Genomic DNA, 17237 nt, shown 5'->3' with positions numbered 1-17237 from the left:
AAACGGAAACGGGAAGGAAGCCATCGATCTGTTGTTCTTTTTACAACAGAAGATTTTCTTAACCAGACGATTGTTTTGAAGCTGTTTGACTGTTAAAACAATGCCAGGCTGAGGGGTTAACAATGAATGATGTCTGTCTCATTTTCAAGTAAAAAACAAGATTCAGTGTCTTGGAAACTGCTCTTGTAAAATGAAACTCATAAATGTTGGAAAATGCAAAGAGGATTTCTTCCTCATTTCAGCAGTCATCTCCTCTTTTTCGTTGATTTGCCTCTTACAAACGTTCCTGGATAAGTTTGTTATGTGGCTGATACTGTCTAATATGATACTGTCTTATTTTAAATGTGTTGAAAAAACACATTTATGTCCTGCACTTGCACACGTTATTTGTGCTTTATGGTCCATTCACATACAAACTGGTCCTTTGCATTGTCACTGAATTGCCCTTGACTCGTAATGAGTTTCTTTTCACCTGACTGACTGGGATTCCCGCACCAGTAAAGATTTTAAAAGTGCCCGGACAAAAGATGCAGACAACAAAGAGCGCCACCAGCCCTGTGCTGCTGCTCCTCTTTACATGGTTACCAGACGTCCTGTTGCTCCCTGTGGTAAGAAACTGTTGTAAGGTGTTTACTAAGAGGACATCACCGTAGTAGGCGGTGTCATACGTGTTACCTTGGACTCCCCTCAGGAGCCCCTATTCATGTGCGGAATCTCATTGTTGTCGGGGGGTGGGGGGCATCATTCAAGCTGGTGTTTTAAGGCCCGGAGGGAGGCTCCCAGTTCATTAGAACTGTGTTTCATGGGTTGGAGCGAGAGAGGGGTACTACGTCTTGTGGTGACAGTGAGCTGTGGGGAATAGTGGCCAGAAGATTCAGAGTTTCAGAGAGGGGGCCAAAAGCCATTGGAGTGGTTGAGCTGAGAGAAACCAGTGGGAGAGTGTTTGGAAGATGGCGTCTGCCTGTGTGGTTTTTGCCTGGTTACTCTTCACCATGAGGATGGTCACCTCAGCAGTCTATCTCGAGCCTGAAGAGGAGGGTGAGTGTACACCGCACGCACAACACATCTGGAGATTTAATGTCAAAGGTGAAACGAGCTGTGCATGTTTTTTTTTTAAGCATTTCTCATCCTGGATGTTGTTGGTTAACCTTGGTTTCCTTGATTGCCGGTTTTTAAACATTCTCACAAAGTAATTCCTCCAAGCCAAGTCTACACCTTGTCTTTACTTCCTCTAGGGAAGTGTGATCAGTACGAGCGGAAGCCATATTCCGATCACCTTCTCTCTGCATGTTCAATAGTATAAGCAAGATAAGTTAGTCCGTCGCTCTCTACGTGAGGACACGTAAGCCGTATTTGAGTTCTGCAGCTGCTAACTTGTGATTTATTGCTTCATCTTTATATTTTGCATGTAAAATCATCATTTGAAAAGTAGTTATTTTGCAATAAAATATTGCATGGAGGACAAAATATATATATCAAGTTTGAAGTCAAAGAAAATGTTACTACCCTGTTGCTTGAGTAAATATACTTCATTATGTTTTATCATTGACTTTCAAGTTATTGGTAGTTTGACAAATACATTAGTTCTCCATGAGGTTTGAGTATGTAAGGATGCAATAAGTACATTGCACTATAAAGATGTTCATTCTAAAGAGATGAAGAGAAAAAGACAAAGCAGTTTTCTTTTCAGCATAAAAAACATCCGAATCTCTGTCTTTGAAGTGGTTTATCTGCATTGGCTTGTTTCTGTTTTTACTCTTCCCTCCATTAGAGCTCAATGAAACGGTTATTTGTACCAACGACCACATGGAAGTTGTTATTCCGAGTGCTTTCTTCCTCAACAAAGTGCCTCCGGTTAATGTAAGTCAGCACCAACAACACTCCACAGTATTTTCCCCTAGATAACTAAGAAAAGCAGCAAAAAAGTAACAATGTTTTTCATGTCTTAATAAGTGAATATTTACTTTTACTTTCAGGTTTGGGATTTGCATTTAAACGATCCAGAGTGCCGTGGAGTTGAAGTCGGGGATGACTATGTTTTCAAGATAAAGACAAATCTCTCAGACTGCGGGAGCATAATGGTATGATAATCAATCTTTAGCGAATCATTTATTTTGGAGGCTGTGTAGATTTCTGGTCAGGTCGTTTATTGAGAACTCAGGAGTCTAATTAATCAAATGTCGCACGTGAACTCAGACATTTAGAATGGCGTAACACAAAGGGAAAGAGGCGTCAGCTTTAAGTGCTTTGACGACAAACTACTCTTGGTTTTGCCACTATAGGTAACCTAAAATCCCCATTATAATAAATTAGCTATTTTACGATGTCTACTCTTGTGGGAACTTTTCCCATCAAGTGACGATATTTTCTCACAAAAAAAGCAGCCACTTGTAGGTGTTTATTGCTCTTCAGATAAGAGTAGAAATAATGTCACTTTTTTTTCCCCTGCGGTAATGTAAATGTGGACTGAGGGGCTCTGTGTTCATATGGGCACTCTGGGATTGGCTCATAGCAAGTACAACAAGATGGAGAGGGAAAGGCACATACTCCCAAGCACAGGCAGAAAGGAGTGAAGAGCAAAGAGGAGGGGAGTGGCTGTTTGTCTCGAGAAAGAAGGGCAGTGTTGTTCCTCCTCCCTATTACAGCCGAGGGCCTCATTCAAACCACCAAGAGGACCCTGAATGGCCCTGCAGCTCTAAATTATCAGGATTTACATGGAAATGCTGATTATTTGTTGAAGTTCACTGAATGGGAAGGCCGTAAATCACTTGCCAACTAGCCCCCTGATCATTTTAATCCAGCCACTCTCGTAAACTTTAAAGAAAGTTAAAGGTTAACACAGCTTTCAACGAGGAGAACATCTCGCAGTACTCCACATTTAAACGTTTTTGCACCCGCTGCAGTGGAAAGCAAGCCTGCTCTGGACAAGACGGGTGTTGCTAAAGAAGAAGAATGCCACAGCTGTCAGTCTTATCTTTCACCTTGACTGTTGATCTTTGTAAACGCTGTCGTCAGAGAAGACATGAGAGAATGCTTGGGATAAAAGGTCAGACATTTTTATTGAAACGCGACGGCGTACTTGCTTATGTTTCAGTAATATCCTAACAGTGTTCCTTTGTGTTACCGAGTGAGAAGTCTAAGTGCCAGAGGAGTTCTGAAGCTCGCTGTGTCTGTGTCAGTCAGTGGGCTTCAAAGCACTAAAAGATGATTCACGCCGCTCTATCTAACCACATAAACAATCCTCCATCTTCATCCAGTGGGAGCCTTGACCGAGCTCACACACCACCTTTTTCCCCTCTTCTTATCTTCTGGTTTTCAAATATTCAAATCATTTACTTTACCAGAATGTGCAGTCTGTGTGAAAGGATGTTGTCCTTGTTTTCCTCTGAACGGATTCACACGTAGAACTGCATTTGCTTGGTGTAAAAACTCTTATGCGTCAGAATTTCCTTCTTTGATTAATTATGTCCTTTGGACATTTGGGAAAAAAAACAAAACACTTTCAATACTGGTGGAAACATCAGTGGAGTTATTTTAACCATGCTTTTATAGACCTCACAATTAATCCCTTTATCATGGAAATGATCCAGAGATGAATTTATAATGAAAATAATCTCCGGCCCATCTCCGAATCACTGAGAAAACTTCCTGCACAACTAAACTGGAGACTTGAATTCACTAGATTATATAGACCACTGTATGTGAAAAGTAATTATGTGTTGTGTTTTGGTGAGACAGATGAGGGTTTGAGGGTCAGATTAAATGTAATGAAATATGTCCTTATTATATGGGATACCTTGCTCTTCCGAGTTCCCCCTTCAGTGTGTGGCAGTTCTGCAGTGGTTTTCACCCGAATTAGCTTAAGTGCTTACTAACGTTCTGCAACTGTAAAGTAACTCAGTTTACTTTTAAAAATGATGAAAAGGAACTCAAACTGGCCACTCCACTGACTTTTGCATTTTTTTTTTCCCGTTGCTGATCTCTCTTTAGACCTCAGATGATACGCACATCATGTTCGTAAACACCATACACAATAACTATTCGGATGTCATCACACGAAACTACATCAACATAACATTCGTGTGCCGCTACCCCATCAACTACATGGTCCAACAACCCAGCGGTGAAAACATGATCAGAGTGGACGTCCGGTAAGTTTAGTAGTTTTTTTGTGATGTCCGATCCAACGAGGGAAGAATTTGTTATGAGCATGCATCTGTTTGTAATCCTACAGAACCATCACTCTCAACACAGAGGATGGGAATTTCTCGGTGTCAATGTTGCTGTACAAAGACGAAGCCTTTGAGGACAGATGGACTACTGTGCCGTCACTTACTCTGGAGGACAACATCTTTGTGAAAATTTTCATGGTAGATAACATGAAAATTCATTAGTTTCATTAGTTTTCATTAGTTTCATTTCATTAGTAAGAGGACTATTTTTTAAAGAAATTCCCATGAAAGTATTTAGTATTGACAGATTTGTTTTAAGATTAGTTTAACCACAAAGTTTCCCAACATTAAGCAATGCTTTTAATGGATAGATGTCCTAACTCATCCTGGAAATCTAACACTCCACCCGTGACTAGAGTCATATGAGAGCTGCACCATTTCTCTTCCATGTTGTTCAAACCACCTGTTGTTTACTTACAATGAATTGGCACATCATGGCTCATTATGGTAATATTGTTTTTCTTGAGTAAACAATGACTCAACTGCCATCTAACCCGGTCTGTCTCATAGATACCGGCTCACCTGATACTACGTATGGAGAGATGCTGGGCTACACCAACCAGTGATCCATACAGCAACATTCAGTACACCTTCATCAGAGACAGGTTTGCCATGGGACTGTTTAAACAAAGCAGTTAATATTGATCTTCATAAGCGGTTCTTCTCTCTTCTCGTCTCAAAGCCCAGAATGTTTGAATAAATTGGTCAGATTTTTTATTTTTATTTGTGCAAGGTGCTTAAAACATCTTGAAGCTTGTTCGTGTCCTGCTCTGTGGGAGCATTGCTCCATAGTAGCAAACAGCTTTAAGCCCTCTTAAAGGAGTGCTGTTGAAATCTGTAATAAGAGAGTTTGTTGCCTAGAGCACTCACCAGATAACAACTCTGAGCCAGGTCATGTGATTCCTGTCTGAGAGGCCACATGCGTTTCAACTCAACAGCTGTGCATGCCCTTGACAACCAGGCAGTATTTGCTACTGTTAGCAACAGCAGGGCAGTGAAGTGCACACTGATTTCCCAGTGCCAGAGAAAAGGAAAAAGCAAATATGTTGCTCTTTATGTTTAATCACCTCCAATAATCTGATTTTGTTTTTGTCTGAGCTTTACTATTCACCAGATGAGCTCAAACTGATTCCCTCTTTGCCCTTTAAAAGGACTCTGTTTCATTCTAAATAGAACTTTCACTATCAGCGGGCCTCCCTGACATCTTTTTCCTCCCCTCTTTAGTTGTCCAGTGTTGACAAATGAACAGACTCTTAGTGTGCTGAAGAATGGCGAGGGACCAGAGGCCATGTTCAGGATACAAATGTTTAAGTTTGTCGGCAGCTCTTACACCAATGTCTTCCTTCACTGCAATGTCCAGATCTGCCACAACAGCCAGGGACTGTGCCAGCCTGTGAGTGAGCTCACACAACATACATACCTCTGATAGACAGAGGCCAGTTCTGACAAGTTGCCTGCTATATATGAGGCTTATGTACTTAATATAGATGCCTCAGCTTTGAATCGTTTTGTCATATGAACTGGTGCTTAAGCTGTCCTTGATTCAATTATAAGTCACTCCTAACTGAAGCTAACAGCATTCTTTTTTTTCTGTTCAGAACTGTTCTGCTGAGGATGGATTACTGAGAATACGGAGGGACGTTCCATTGTCCCACACAGTGTCTTATGGGCCAATCAGGCGACTGCTGACTGATAGTGAAAAGCCCAAAATGAGTGTGTATTTATATAATCACTGTGCCTTTCGGATTTTAAGAGCTCAAATACTCTAATATTAAAAATGCTTCATATAAATATGGTTGCACCTGTGTCCTTTTCTCTGTAGATGCTGCTGGAGTCCCTCCAGTAGAGACTCTTGTCCTCGGAGGGCTGCTGATCGTCTTATTACTGATCACAGGGGTGTTTGGGAAGCTGTGGCTTCGCTCCAGACGTTTCTACCCAGCACGGGAGGCACAGCTCACCCTGTCTAACATTCACCACATCTCTGAGGTGGCCTCGTGAATCAGGGAGTTCACGGTCTGGAGCTGACAAATGGACATAGAGAACGACACATGCGTGTAATTTGTAATTGTGGAAGTATTGCGTATTTTTGTTTAATAAAGTGAATTTCTTGACTTGTAAGAAGATACATTAATAAAGACTTCGTCTTTATAAAGTCATTTTTTGTGCTGCTTTAATGTGTTCTTCACAAATCTTGGGTGATCACGGAAGCCAATGTCATAGAAAAATAGTATATATCATACTCAAGATCAAGTTATTGTTAGTTTTTTTTCAGTTAGATTGATATGAAGAAAAATGCATGTTATTGGTGCGTGTCTGTGTCTATCAAAAATCCTAAAACATTGTCACATATATTTTAAAGTGAATACATGTCCTCGGGGTATTCCCCAGTCTGTCTATTTCAGTGCTCTCTAGAAGGCCTGCGCCCATAAACCTGAATGACAGGTCACTTTACGTGATGACGTAGTACCGCGGCGCCCCAAACCAGGATCAACACACCTCCGACCGTCCGACTCAGAGCAGCGAAGGACTCAGAGCCACTGAACCAGCTGCAGCCAGTTCATAACATAAGAAGATTTGGGCACATTTAAAACTGCGAGCTGCTTATGTAGCCATAGTTCCTACCTTGTTGACATCGTCAGAACTAATTTAAAGGATAAAGTATAAAGGAAAACCACTTGGATACTCCGTAACTCCGGTAAGCTGTTTCCAGAAGCTACCGGCTAGCTAACAAAGTAAGTAGCGGCTAATGCTAACTAGCTGGCTGAGTTGTTGATGTTCTTTTGTTTAGCTTGTAAACTTGAATGTTTTGTATTGTATTGGTTTCCCTCTATCGGTTACGCTTTTATCATGAAAACAGCTTTGTATGAATAACCAGCATATAGTTATATTATTGGATACATTATAACTTGTTGATGTTGATTAACTAACTATTACTGTTTTTGTTTTTAGCCGTCTGTTAACCTGCCAGCTGTGCTTGCGTAACTTTGCTGTTTCTGGCTAAGGTAGCAAAGACTTTAACAATAGCTCTCCTGTGTTACGTTGTTGTTTGGACTTACATTGGCATTGTTTCGGGTCTTTAAATGACTGTTCGGTTACACAAATCTCTTTACAGTAGTAACACTATCGAATGAGCTAGAGGCTCTTGAATCAGAGGAATTCACCTTGTGGCTGTGTTGCAACTAAGCGACAAACTGTTGGAATAATGGCCTCTTTTCACTAAACTCCACGAATAAAGGCAAGAGTCAGAGCTTTAAGGTCAAACTTCAGGTTTGCACTGGTCAAACCGGTGACACCATGAAACGTAAGAAAGGCGTTGGGAAATGTTGCTGAACAGCCTCAATATTTACTACACTAACTGTGGCAGAGAACACGTATGCATACCAAGCCAAATAATACTTTGAAGGCCAACTGTGTTATTGTTACTATAGTGTTCTAATACCCATGTTTGTTTGTTTGTCTACAGAGTTGAATCCTTTGCCCCTGCTAGAGCCAGTTGGTCAAAGGAGAAGCAGAGTAAAATGGACACCCTGCACCCCCACTGCCTGAAATGTATCAACAGAAGATGCATGGTGAGACCAGAGCCAGGTGTCTCCTGCGATCTCATCGGCTGTCCTCTCGTTTGTGGGGCAGTCTTCCACTCTTGCAAGCTGGAGGAACATCATCTGCTGTGCCCATATGAGCGGCTGCCTTGTTTAAATCGTGGATTCGGCTGCCCCTTCACCGTCCCAAGGATACGGATGGCACAGCATCTTGAGACGTGCCCTGCGAGTATAGTATGTTGCACTATGGAGTGGAACCGCTGGCCTGTGAGCTATGCTGATCGCAAGTCCTATGAAAACTTGAGCAAAGACTGTGATGAGGTAGAGCAGCTAGACATGGCTTTGGCGCTGCAGGATCAGAGGATGTTGCTCGAGTCCCTGAAGGTCACAACCACTGTTTCAAAGAATGGGGATAAAGAGGTAGATGAAAGTGACAAAATGGCCACAGCATCGAGTTTACCGGAGACAGTGTTGGGTAGTGGAACAGTGGAAATGGAGGAGGAACCTTATAATGAGTTGTATAGGGCTTCGGTGGAGACGAGCAGAAGTTTAGCTGCTGCCTTGGACATCCTGGCTAATGCCAGTGATATCGATGCAATTGTTGGAAATTTAAATGGCGAAAAGGCTGATAAGAATGGGGCGCTCCATAATGGAGAAAATGGGGATAGACATTGTATGTATGTCGCTGAGGGTGGGAAGAATGTAGAAATGCAGGAGAGTGACACTGATTCAGAGTGTGAGCTTGGTGCAGTAGGTGGAGTTAATTGTGCTGTGGGGACAGACGGAGAAGAAGACTGTATTGACTGGGCTGAAGAAAATAAGTTTGTTGAGTTGTTTTTTGAAGAAAAGGAGGACATAGTGAAAGAACCAATAAATGATTCCAACCTTGTTTGGCCTGAGATGCCTCAGAATTACATACCTGTCGTAGCACTGGAACCTCCTGTGCCTCAACAAGCCCCGCTTGTACCTCCAATGCCATTCCTGTTATCCGATCATGTGAGAAATAACTTCTTGCAACACCTACCCACTGAACTACGGTACAGGTGTTTGGAGCGTAAACTACAGAATGTAGAAGTGCTTAGAGGAATAAGTATGTTTACATTTAACGGACGTCGGGCCCTGCTGTCAGACCCCTACTTGTTTCGAGCAAAGATGGAGGACAAAGCGGTCGACACGTCTGACCTGGAGGTAGCAGATGACCCCATGGGCCTCCATGGCATCGATCTCATCACTGCAGCTTTGCTCTTTTGTCTCGGTGATTCTCCGGGAGGCAGAGGAATCTCAGACAGCCGGTTTGTTGATGGCTACCACATTGACTTTGGTACGCAGACATTCTCTTTCCCTTCAGCCATTCTTGCAACCAACACCATGGTGGGCGATATCGCGTCAGCCTCAGCCTGCGATCACGCCAATCCGCAGCTTTCCAACCCCAGCCCCTTCCACACTCTCAGGCTGGACCTAGTGCTCGAGTGTGTGGCCCGATATCAGACCAAACAGCGCTCCATGTTCACGTTTGTGTGCGGGCAGCTGTTCCGACGGGATGAGTTCTCATCTCACTTCAAAAACGTTCACGGGGACATCCATGCTGGACTCAATGGTTGGATGGAGCAACGTTGTCCCCTGGCCTACTATGGCTGCACCTACTCTCAAAGACGATTCTGTCCATCAGTGCAGGGCTTTCGAATCATCCACGACAGACACCTCGGTTCTTTTGGGGTGCAGCCTGGTGTGCCCCTGAAAGCTGGAGACAACCTCTCAAGGAAGATCCACCTCATTGGCTCTCATTGTGATCAGTTCAGCAGTCTTCCATTTGAAGTGTTACAACATGTAGCAAGTTTTCTGGACAGCTTCAGTCTGTGCCAACTGTCCAGAGCGTCCCGCACCATGAGGGATGTGTGCGCTAGCCTGCTCCAGATGCGCGGCATGGTCGTTCTGCTGTGGGAGAAGAAACGGCGTGCTGACGGGTCTCCTTCATGGCAGATCACAGATAAGGTTAGAACTCGCTATATGGTCAAATTTTTATTATTATTTTTTTTTAAACAACGGGTATGAGTTTAACTTGTCTTTTGTCTTGTGCTCACCACATAGTGAGTAATCGATTTTTGTCTTTTCCTTCAGGTGTGGCGGTTCAGCACAGCTTTCGGCACAGTGAACGAGTGGAAGTTTGCTAACATCGCCAGCATGGCCGACCACCTGAAGAAGTGCAAGTTTAACACGATTTCTCGTCGGGAGGAAGCAATCCCTCTGCCGTGCATGTGTTTCACCAGAGAGCTCACAAAAGAGGGGAGGTGTTTACGATCAGTTCTCAAACCAGTAGCGTAACTGAAGAGGTCATCCTTTGGACGTTTCTGTGACCATAAGAACTCTAATCCACGTGTATTTTCCTCTAGTGTTTACAGACATTTGTCCCATTATGCCTCGAAAAGAAAACTCCTGGTGGAGCATTATAAGCTATTTGTTGCTTTTCGCTTCTCAGTCCCACGAATAAGACAAAGTTGGTAGCGAGCCAGTTTTTATTTCAGCTGTGGCCGCTGTAGTCTCAGATCAAGACTGTAAACCTGCATATCGAAATGCAAGCCTTGTATCCTCCACTCGGATGGATTTATTAATACCACTTTACTGAAGCTGTACACCGATCTACTCTGATGTGTAAATAATCGTGTGTTTTTCAGTTGGATTTAAAAAAAAAAACAACAAGAAGAACTGTTTATATCAAAAAGTCAGTACTGTGCTGCACTTGTGGTAAGAGTAGAGCCTTAATTTAAGATACACTTGATTTTCTAGTCACGAAGGTTGTTGGGAACATCTCGGTGAGATTTCTCTACAGCCTCTAGCTGGAACGGTTTACTGGTATCTTGCACCGTTTTACATCTTCTCCTGATATCTAGAGTGACCATGTGTGTACTTGTTAGAACATAGAGATTTCATGGCTTCAATAGTACATATTAAGACTGACCAAACATCTGTGCCAGATGTAAGCCATTTTACAGGATGATCAAAGCGTGGATGTTGGTCGCTGCTCATCAGCATCATCACCCCGAGGATGGTCCGCTGTCCTCTCCTCTCTTTTCTGACTCGTGGGCTGGCATGTTAGTCAGGGTCTGACATAAAGCAACACTATTCTCCAGCCTTTTTTCTTTTTTTTTGTTTACTACCAGCTACTTTTGACAAACCAGCACCCGTTTGTAGGTTCTTTTCTACAAAAAAATCTAAAGGTAGCAAGCAAAAAATAATGAATGTACTTGATGAATATGTCAGGGACTGTGGTTGACAAGCAGGAAGCTCGGTTTCCTTCCCCCTCAGAGTCGGACCTCAAAAAACCCCTGCAGGCCAGGTTTTAGGAAATGTAACGGGCACACACCTCGCTCCAGTTGTGGGCGTCACTAATTATATTCATCTGGATTATTTATCACGGTCGTATATGTTTTGGCACTACATGCCCACCTTGTTTGTATTCACGGTGTCTCAGGGTTGTAGCTTTGTCTCAGTGGAGAAAAAATAGTTGAGAATGATGCACCAGCTTGTTAGCCACTTGGTTTTTTGTGGGCTCTCAGACTGAAACAGGCTCACTGGCAAAGAAAAATCGAGATCTGACAGCACATGAATATGTTGTTTTGAATACAGAAACTGTTGAAAAAGGAACCTAGTTGTGATGAAAGCTTTGAGTGTGTTTTTGTGGTGTTTTTATATGTATTTTTTTAGAGTTTGATGTAAAGCCCAAACTACGTCAATGCAAAGCTGTCTTTTTATTCATTAGTTTCAATCCATGTGTGGTCTGTTTCTTATTTTTGTACTGGTACTCTGCCTCACTTAGGTCTACATGTGAATTATCGATTTGCACATGACTGCGTGGACCGTGAAACTGAAATCCTGAAGCGGAGGTTGTCTTTGCTTGAGTTTGCGTGTGAGTTTTGAAAAAATGTGTTAATCAGTCGAGTTGCAGACTCATTTTTACAGTTTTTTTCTCAGGCAGCATGCATTAAGTCATTTTTTTTTTTTTTTACATAGTTTTTGGTTTTTTTTTAAATCTTGTAAAAGCAGGAACTGTAACTAAACCTCATCACGTGCTCATGCTCAGTGTTCGGATTTAAATCTGTCAAATGTATGAATGAGTAAATTGGGACACTGAGCATAAATCAATCTTTTGTTCTGTTTTGACTCATATCAATGTGACGCAAATGAGGTTTTCAGCTGCAGATCACCTCTTGATTTCAGCCATGCAGTCAATCTTTGCACCTGGAGTTTGTCCACATTTTATCAGTATTTAGAATTTTTCACTCCTGTTGAAGTGGGTTTTTTTCCACCACACTATGCCAGCTTCATTTGTTTGACTTTTGAAGCAATTTAATAAAGAGACTCAATTTTTAAATTGTCCTGACTTTTAATGCTACTGCTGCTACCCTGGTTCCTATCCTGGAGCTGCCTGGTTATGGTATAAATACATTTGAATGCACAGTATGTCATACATGTAGGCCAGGTGTGCAGTAACAGATACCCTAATACAAGAATTGAAACTATTTTCTTTTTGTACCACGGTGCTACACCAACATAATTAAACACTCTGGACCTAAGTGATCTCCCATCCTTCCTCTGGTAATATTAAAATGTTCAATCTCTCTAGCTGTTGAATATTTATGTCTTTTACTACAGTGAGAAATAAATATAAAAATAAATAGATTAAAAGAAGTGAGAATCTGATTTTTGAATATTCCAGCTCTTACAACTAGATGGCGCCAAATCGTTACTTTTTCACGAGTGAAAAGGTTTTTGTTTTTTTTTTCGTTTTTTTTAAACAGGTGATTAGTGTGTCATCTATTTTTGTATTACAGTTTAAATGAGTTTGGTGCACGACGAGACAGATAAAAACCAACTCTTATGGGTGCCTCCTACTCTTACGAGACAACACAGGAAGTGCAAAGTATAACTGTTTCTCAAGCTAATAGTGAGTCAACCTAGCTCGCTACTACGTTTATTTAACTTTCGGGAGCACAGCACAGTCTCTCCCTACAGTCCACCGCAAAAGTTAAAAATTTTCCAGTCGCAATAAATTCTGCAGATAAGAAAAAAAGGACCAATTGATTAGGGCTGTTAAAAGGAATGGAAGGACGCTTGACTCGCATATAAACGCACAGGTATGTGAAAACACCGGCCGAGATGTCGTTTAGAGGCATTACAATGAAGCATTGTGTGGAAATATGACATAAGTCATACTAATAACAATGACATTTTTTTAAATGAATCCAAATCTCTAATAAAGCCATGCCCTCTAAGCTGATGTCGTAAATAAAGTCTAAATATTTCCAAACAGGTGATGTTTGCATCCTCGAAAGCTTTGGTAGTTGACATTAGATTTTCGCTCATACGCGAAGCTAAGCCATGACAGTTGGGAACGGGTGGTATTCTACTTAATACTCTATATAATTCAGTTTTAATTCCTTCTAAAATTTCCTATCAGGAGTGGGGTTCGAACCCACGAGGACGTTTGTCCATTGGATCTTAAGTCCAACACCTTAACCACTCGGTCATCCTGATGCTTTACACATTAAAAAGGATGACTTTCTGACCACAATGGGCAACCTATCTGGGTACTGTCATAGCACAAAGGTTCAAATAAAACCAGCCATGCTGCCTGCAAATGTCCCCACAAGCCACAACACAACATTGCTGCCAAGGAGGTGCAATCATTGCAGCCCTGAAACTCATTTCAACACTGAGGTGGTTCATTTTAAAAAGAAACACCCACTGGTGACTTTCAAGCACAGTATGACTGTCTGAGTCATGCTCAAACTACCAGCTGACACCTGGAACTTCCCCTTCAGTGTGTGACACACAGGAGATTTCACCATCTCACTCACAGGACAGCCAGATGCAGAAGGCCTCACAAACCTGCTACCCACCTTCTCTCTGTTTTTTGTCGCACTGCCAGAGTGAACGTGCGGTATACACACACTGATTCAGCTTCACTTGTATGAGAAAACCTGCCCTATTGTGCAGATGCAATCAACTTTGGCTGTGTGCTACTGGTTGAAAATGACATCAGTTCTTCACTGAACAAAGATGACCCGCTCTGTCACGAGAGGTAACAAAACAGCTGCTGAGAAATGAGGCTGGTCTGCATGTGGTTGTGCAATCCACGGAAATATATCTCTCCTCCCCAGCTAACCGCAGTCAGAGACCTTTATGTGTTTCCAAAGACCTGTTAAGCAACGGCTGCAGTAAGAACATTTATTTCCATTCTCATGCTATTACATTCAGGCTGTCCAAACTAGCCACTCTAAGGCAGTTATTTAAAAATTAATCATACTTTACTAGCTTAAATATCCCATGTAACATGACAGAACTTGCGAAGCTAAAAAGTTGTAGGACAAAGCTGAGGGTCTTGCATGAAATAAAAGCTTAGCTATCTTTAGAGAAGTCACAAAGGGGGCATCCAAAATAACAGTCCGGAAATGTAACAACCATATCTCACTGTATGCATTTGCATATGAACGTGTGGTTTACGGTGACTGTGCCTTCTTCTTAAACCAGCACAGAGACGAAAAGGGCCCTTGAGTGTGAAATTTAGACAAAGCTGTCTACAACTGTAGACGATGCTACATTTGAGAGCGCATATATACAGAAACCAATCAAATATGCGACTGGAAATATGAAAGGAAGCCCTTTGGAATCTAAAAAAAAAAAAGCTCATTTACAGCACGGGAAGCAGCAGCAAAACAGTTTCTTGCACGGATTGTTTTTCTTGTACTTCACAGCCTGCTTGATCTGAGCTGAGGCCTTGACAACGTAGTCCTGAGTTGCCCCAACGTTTGCCTCTATGTTGTCCAGCATGCAGCCCTGCTCCTCCACCAGCCGAGCCATCTGGAAGAAGAGCTCATGAATGTCCCGAATGCGGCCCTCCAGCTCCAGGAGCTCCTTGTGCCTGTTCTCAATCTCGTTCAGAGCAGATTTCGCAGTCCTCCCCTCCAGCAGGAGATTATCCGAGAAAACGTTCCACTTCCCCGTCTCGATCATCTCCTCTATTTGCTCCCTGCTCACCTCCTTGCCCATGATCTCTGCTTGCCTCTGAATGCGGGTCTTGCAGTTCTCCCGCTGGGCCATTTCAGCCTCGTTGTACTCAGAGATGGCCTCGTGGAAGGCGCTGGTCAGAGACACGTATTGCGAGCGCACCATCCGAGCCACAGCCGACGTAGAGCCGTGTTCCTCCTCCAGCTCCTTGCTTAACTTCCCCAGCTTCTCCACCCGCGCATAAATAGCCTCCCCTCTGGCCTTGATGTCCCGACCCAGCGCGCTGGAATCCCTCTTGATGCTGCTGATCCTCCGGACTGACGTGAGGAACCTGGTGTTCTGCTTCCCCAGACGCTTCACGTCCATTTTGAGCAACAGCATCTCCTTCCTCATCGCTTGGGCCTCTTTGTAGATGCTGTCCATCACATCCTCACCCTCGAACACCACAGCGTGCTGCTCCAGAAGCTCCTCATCATCAGTGTTGGGGTTCTGGTTCCCCTCAGACTTGTACTCCTCCTCAGCAGGCTTAGAGACGAAGGTCTGCAGCTCACCCAGTCGGTCCTTCATTTCACCTGCAAGGGGAGTCAAGGCTCTTTAACCAATTTCTATGAAGGAATACTTCACTTTGACATTCAAATGAAATGTGGATGTTCCCTGTCACTGATAATACCTATCCTATGAACTCAAATGTTTAAAAGCTTTTCTTATAATTTATTTTTGGGGCTTTTATGCCTTTAATGGACAGGATAGTTGAAGAGAGACAGGAAGCAGAGAGAGGGGGAATGACATGCAGCAAAGGGCCATCTGATGCAGGATTCGAACCGGGGCCAGCTGCAGCGAGGACTGTACCTCAGCACATGGGGCGCCTGCTGTACCCACTACGCCACCAACCACCCTTTTAAAAGCTTTTCTAACTCTCCCATGAATAATCTCATAACTCTCCTAACTGGCTAATTTTGTAAGCCTTTGATGACGCAAAACCAGAGCACTTTATAAAACATGTCAAAACTACGCCCATACGTGGCATGGAAATGTTACTGTGACCCTGAAAGTGAGAAAAAGGATGAACTGATCTGCAAAATACGTAAAAGTTAAAGACGAAAGATTCTCTTCAACACTTGAAGCAGGATTTGCGCATTTTTATTTTGTGAAATTTGTAAACGTTAATTTCCTCAATCTGCAATGCGTTGGAGAAGCTGCAGTTAACGGGAACAGCAGGGTTTAAATTCTGGTCCTTTAAATGAGGTTAGCCGCCTCATTAGGTAGAAAGGTAGAAATCCAAACCTCTGGATGAGTGTAACAGGAGAAGTCCTGTGAAGCTCATGAAGCTAAAATACAATCTTTTGGCAAAGAGTAAAGTGTTTGTTTTGAGAAAAGAGGGGGGCACAATTAAGCTGGCGTGGACTGATCACCAGTAACAGTTTGCTGACAGAGGAGGGAAAAGTGCTTTCAGGTCAGGAAGCAAGATAAAGATCAAAAATAAAGAGGACCATCTGCCTTGACTGCCTTCTGTTTTTGTTTTTTTTTTTAAAAGAAAAGAAATAAAAGGAGTAAAATAAAATCCCCTTGATCTTTTTTGCCTTCTTTACTCACAGCCTCCCAAAATTGGGGACCAGAGGTGGCAGGTTTTTTTTTTTTTTTTGCCAGTGATGCCACTGTTTTTCCACAGACAGACTACATGGTGGAAAAAACACACATGTGAATTCAAAATATTTTCTACAGGCGGTTCTTTAAGTCATTTTCAAGCATTTTTGACCATTTTTGTCATTTATTACGTTTTAAATATATTGTATCCCAACAGGAGGGAAGAGGGATGGACTGCGTTCTTTTGCGTATTTTCATTGTGTAAACCTGAAAGACTGAGATCAGAAGAGACGCCCCATTGGTCGTTTTGATATGGACTTTATCAAACTATTAATAGAATCCTCTTGTATCAATTTAAGATGTTCTCTCTGAGTTTTTATAGAGAGGAAACTGATGGGTTACTTCCTCAGACGTGACGCCCTCAGCTATAAATTCATTTCAGCTTCGACAGAGAGAAACTGTTACGCAGATGCAGCCTGCATAACGCTTGAATGTGTTTAGTTGTATCAAATAATCACAGCAGAGTCAGGAAAGCATCTTTTGTCACGACAGGAGAACATCAGGAGGAAATAGAAATACCTGCCAACAGCCGCAAGCAGTGAACACATATCAGCCTGAGTCACTTTATAAACCAATGGAGTGATTTTGTTTGACCTAATTATCGCATATAACAAAGTCTACATACCTCTTTGCGTTGTCTTCCAGCGGTGCTACTCTGTTCAACTCGCTAAAGTAGAAGAAGCGATCAAAGAAAGACTCATTTCCTCTTTTTCTCTCGGTTACACATGAATTTCAACATCTGCCATCCAGTCAACTAAAGTTAGGAGGTCTCACGGTGCAGCGGGTACTAACGCGGAAGGTCACGCCTTCTCCCCTG

At 42.6% G+C, this 17237-nt stretch overlaps 3 protein-coding genes and 1 non-coding gene across 5 annotated transcripts; 2 read left to right on the top strand and 2 right to left on the bottom strand.

The window, feature by feature from the left end:
- The first annotated feature begins 758 nt into the window (after positions 1 to 758).
- On the top strand, positions 759 to 6388 carry LOC142366255 (alpha-tectorin). The gene is made up of 9 exons (XM_075448087.1): positions 759 to 1038; positions 1772 to 1860; positions 1977 to 2081; positions 3991 to 4151; positions 4235 to 4370; positions 4743 to 4837; positions 5457 to 5625; positions 5831 to 5945; positions 6055 to 6388. The coding sequence occupies exons 1-9, from the start codon at positions 951 to 953 to the stop codon at positions 6228 to 6230; spliced, it is 1134 nt and encodes a 377-aa protein (XP_075304202.1). The 5' UTR covers positions 759 to 950; the 3' UTR covers positions 6231 to 6388.
- Positions 6389 to 6742: 354 nt separating this feature from the next.
- Positions 6743 to 12394, top strand: fbxo30a (F-box protein 30a). Of its 2 annotated transcripts, none has more exons than XM_075448279.1 (3): positions 6743 to 6927; positions 7696 to 9763; positions 9890 to 12394. In XM_075448279.1, exons 2-3 carry the CDS (start codon positions 7751 to 7753, stop codon positions 10091 to 10093), a joined length of 2217 nt encoding a protein of 738 aa, XP_075304394.1. In that variant the 5' UTR covers positions 6743 to 6927; positions 7696 to 7750; the 3' UTR covers positions 10094 to 12394. The 2 variants fall into 2 exon arrangements, with proteins under 2 accessions (XP_075304394.1, XP_075304393.1); XM_075448278.1 differs by having other exon boundaries at positions 6743 to 6964.
- Positions 12395 to 13220: 826 nt separating this feature from the next.
- On the bottom strand, positions 13221 to 13303 carry trnal-uaa (transfer RNA leucine (anticodon UAA)). The gene has a single exon. It is a non-coding gene; the product is annotated as a tRNA-Leu (tRNA).
- A 619-nt stretch (positions 13304 to 13922) lies between these two features.
- stx11a (syntaxin 11a) lies at positions 13923 to 17233 on the bottom strand. Its single transcript, XM_075447721.1, has 2 exons — positions 17046 to 17233; positions 13923 to 15348 (listed from the first exon to the last, which is right to left on the bottom strand). Exon 2 carries the CDS (start codon positions 15341 to 15343, stop codon positions 14456 to 14458), a length of 888 nt encoding a protein of 295 aa, XP_075303836.1. The 5' UTR covers positions 15344 to 15348; positions 17046 to 17233; the 3' UTR covers positions 13923 to 14455.
- Positions 17234 to 17237: the final 4 nt, after the last annotated feature.

Source organism: Odontesthes bonariensis, chromosome 17 (genome assembly GCF_027942865.1).
Source record: "Odontesthes bonariensis isolate fOdoBon6 chromosome 17, fOdoBon6.hap1, whole genome shotgun sequence".
NCBI classification, from domain to species: domain Eukaryota; kingdom Metazoa; phylum Chordata; class Actinopteri; order Atheriniformes; family Atherinopsidae; genus Odontesthes; species Odontesthes bonariensis.
Note: the sequence above shows the minus strand (reverse complement) of the source record. Positions and strands in the feature narration are given on the sequence as shown.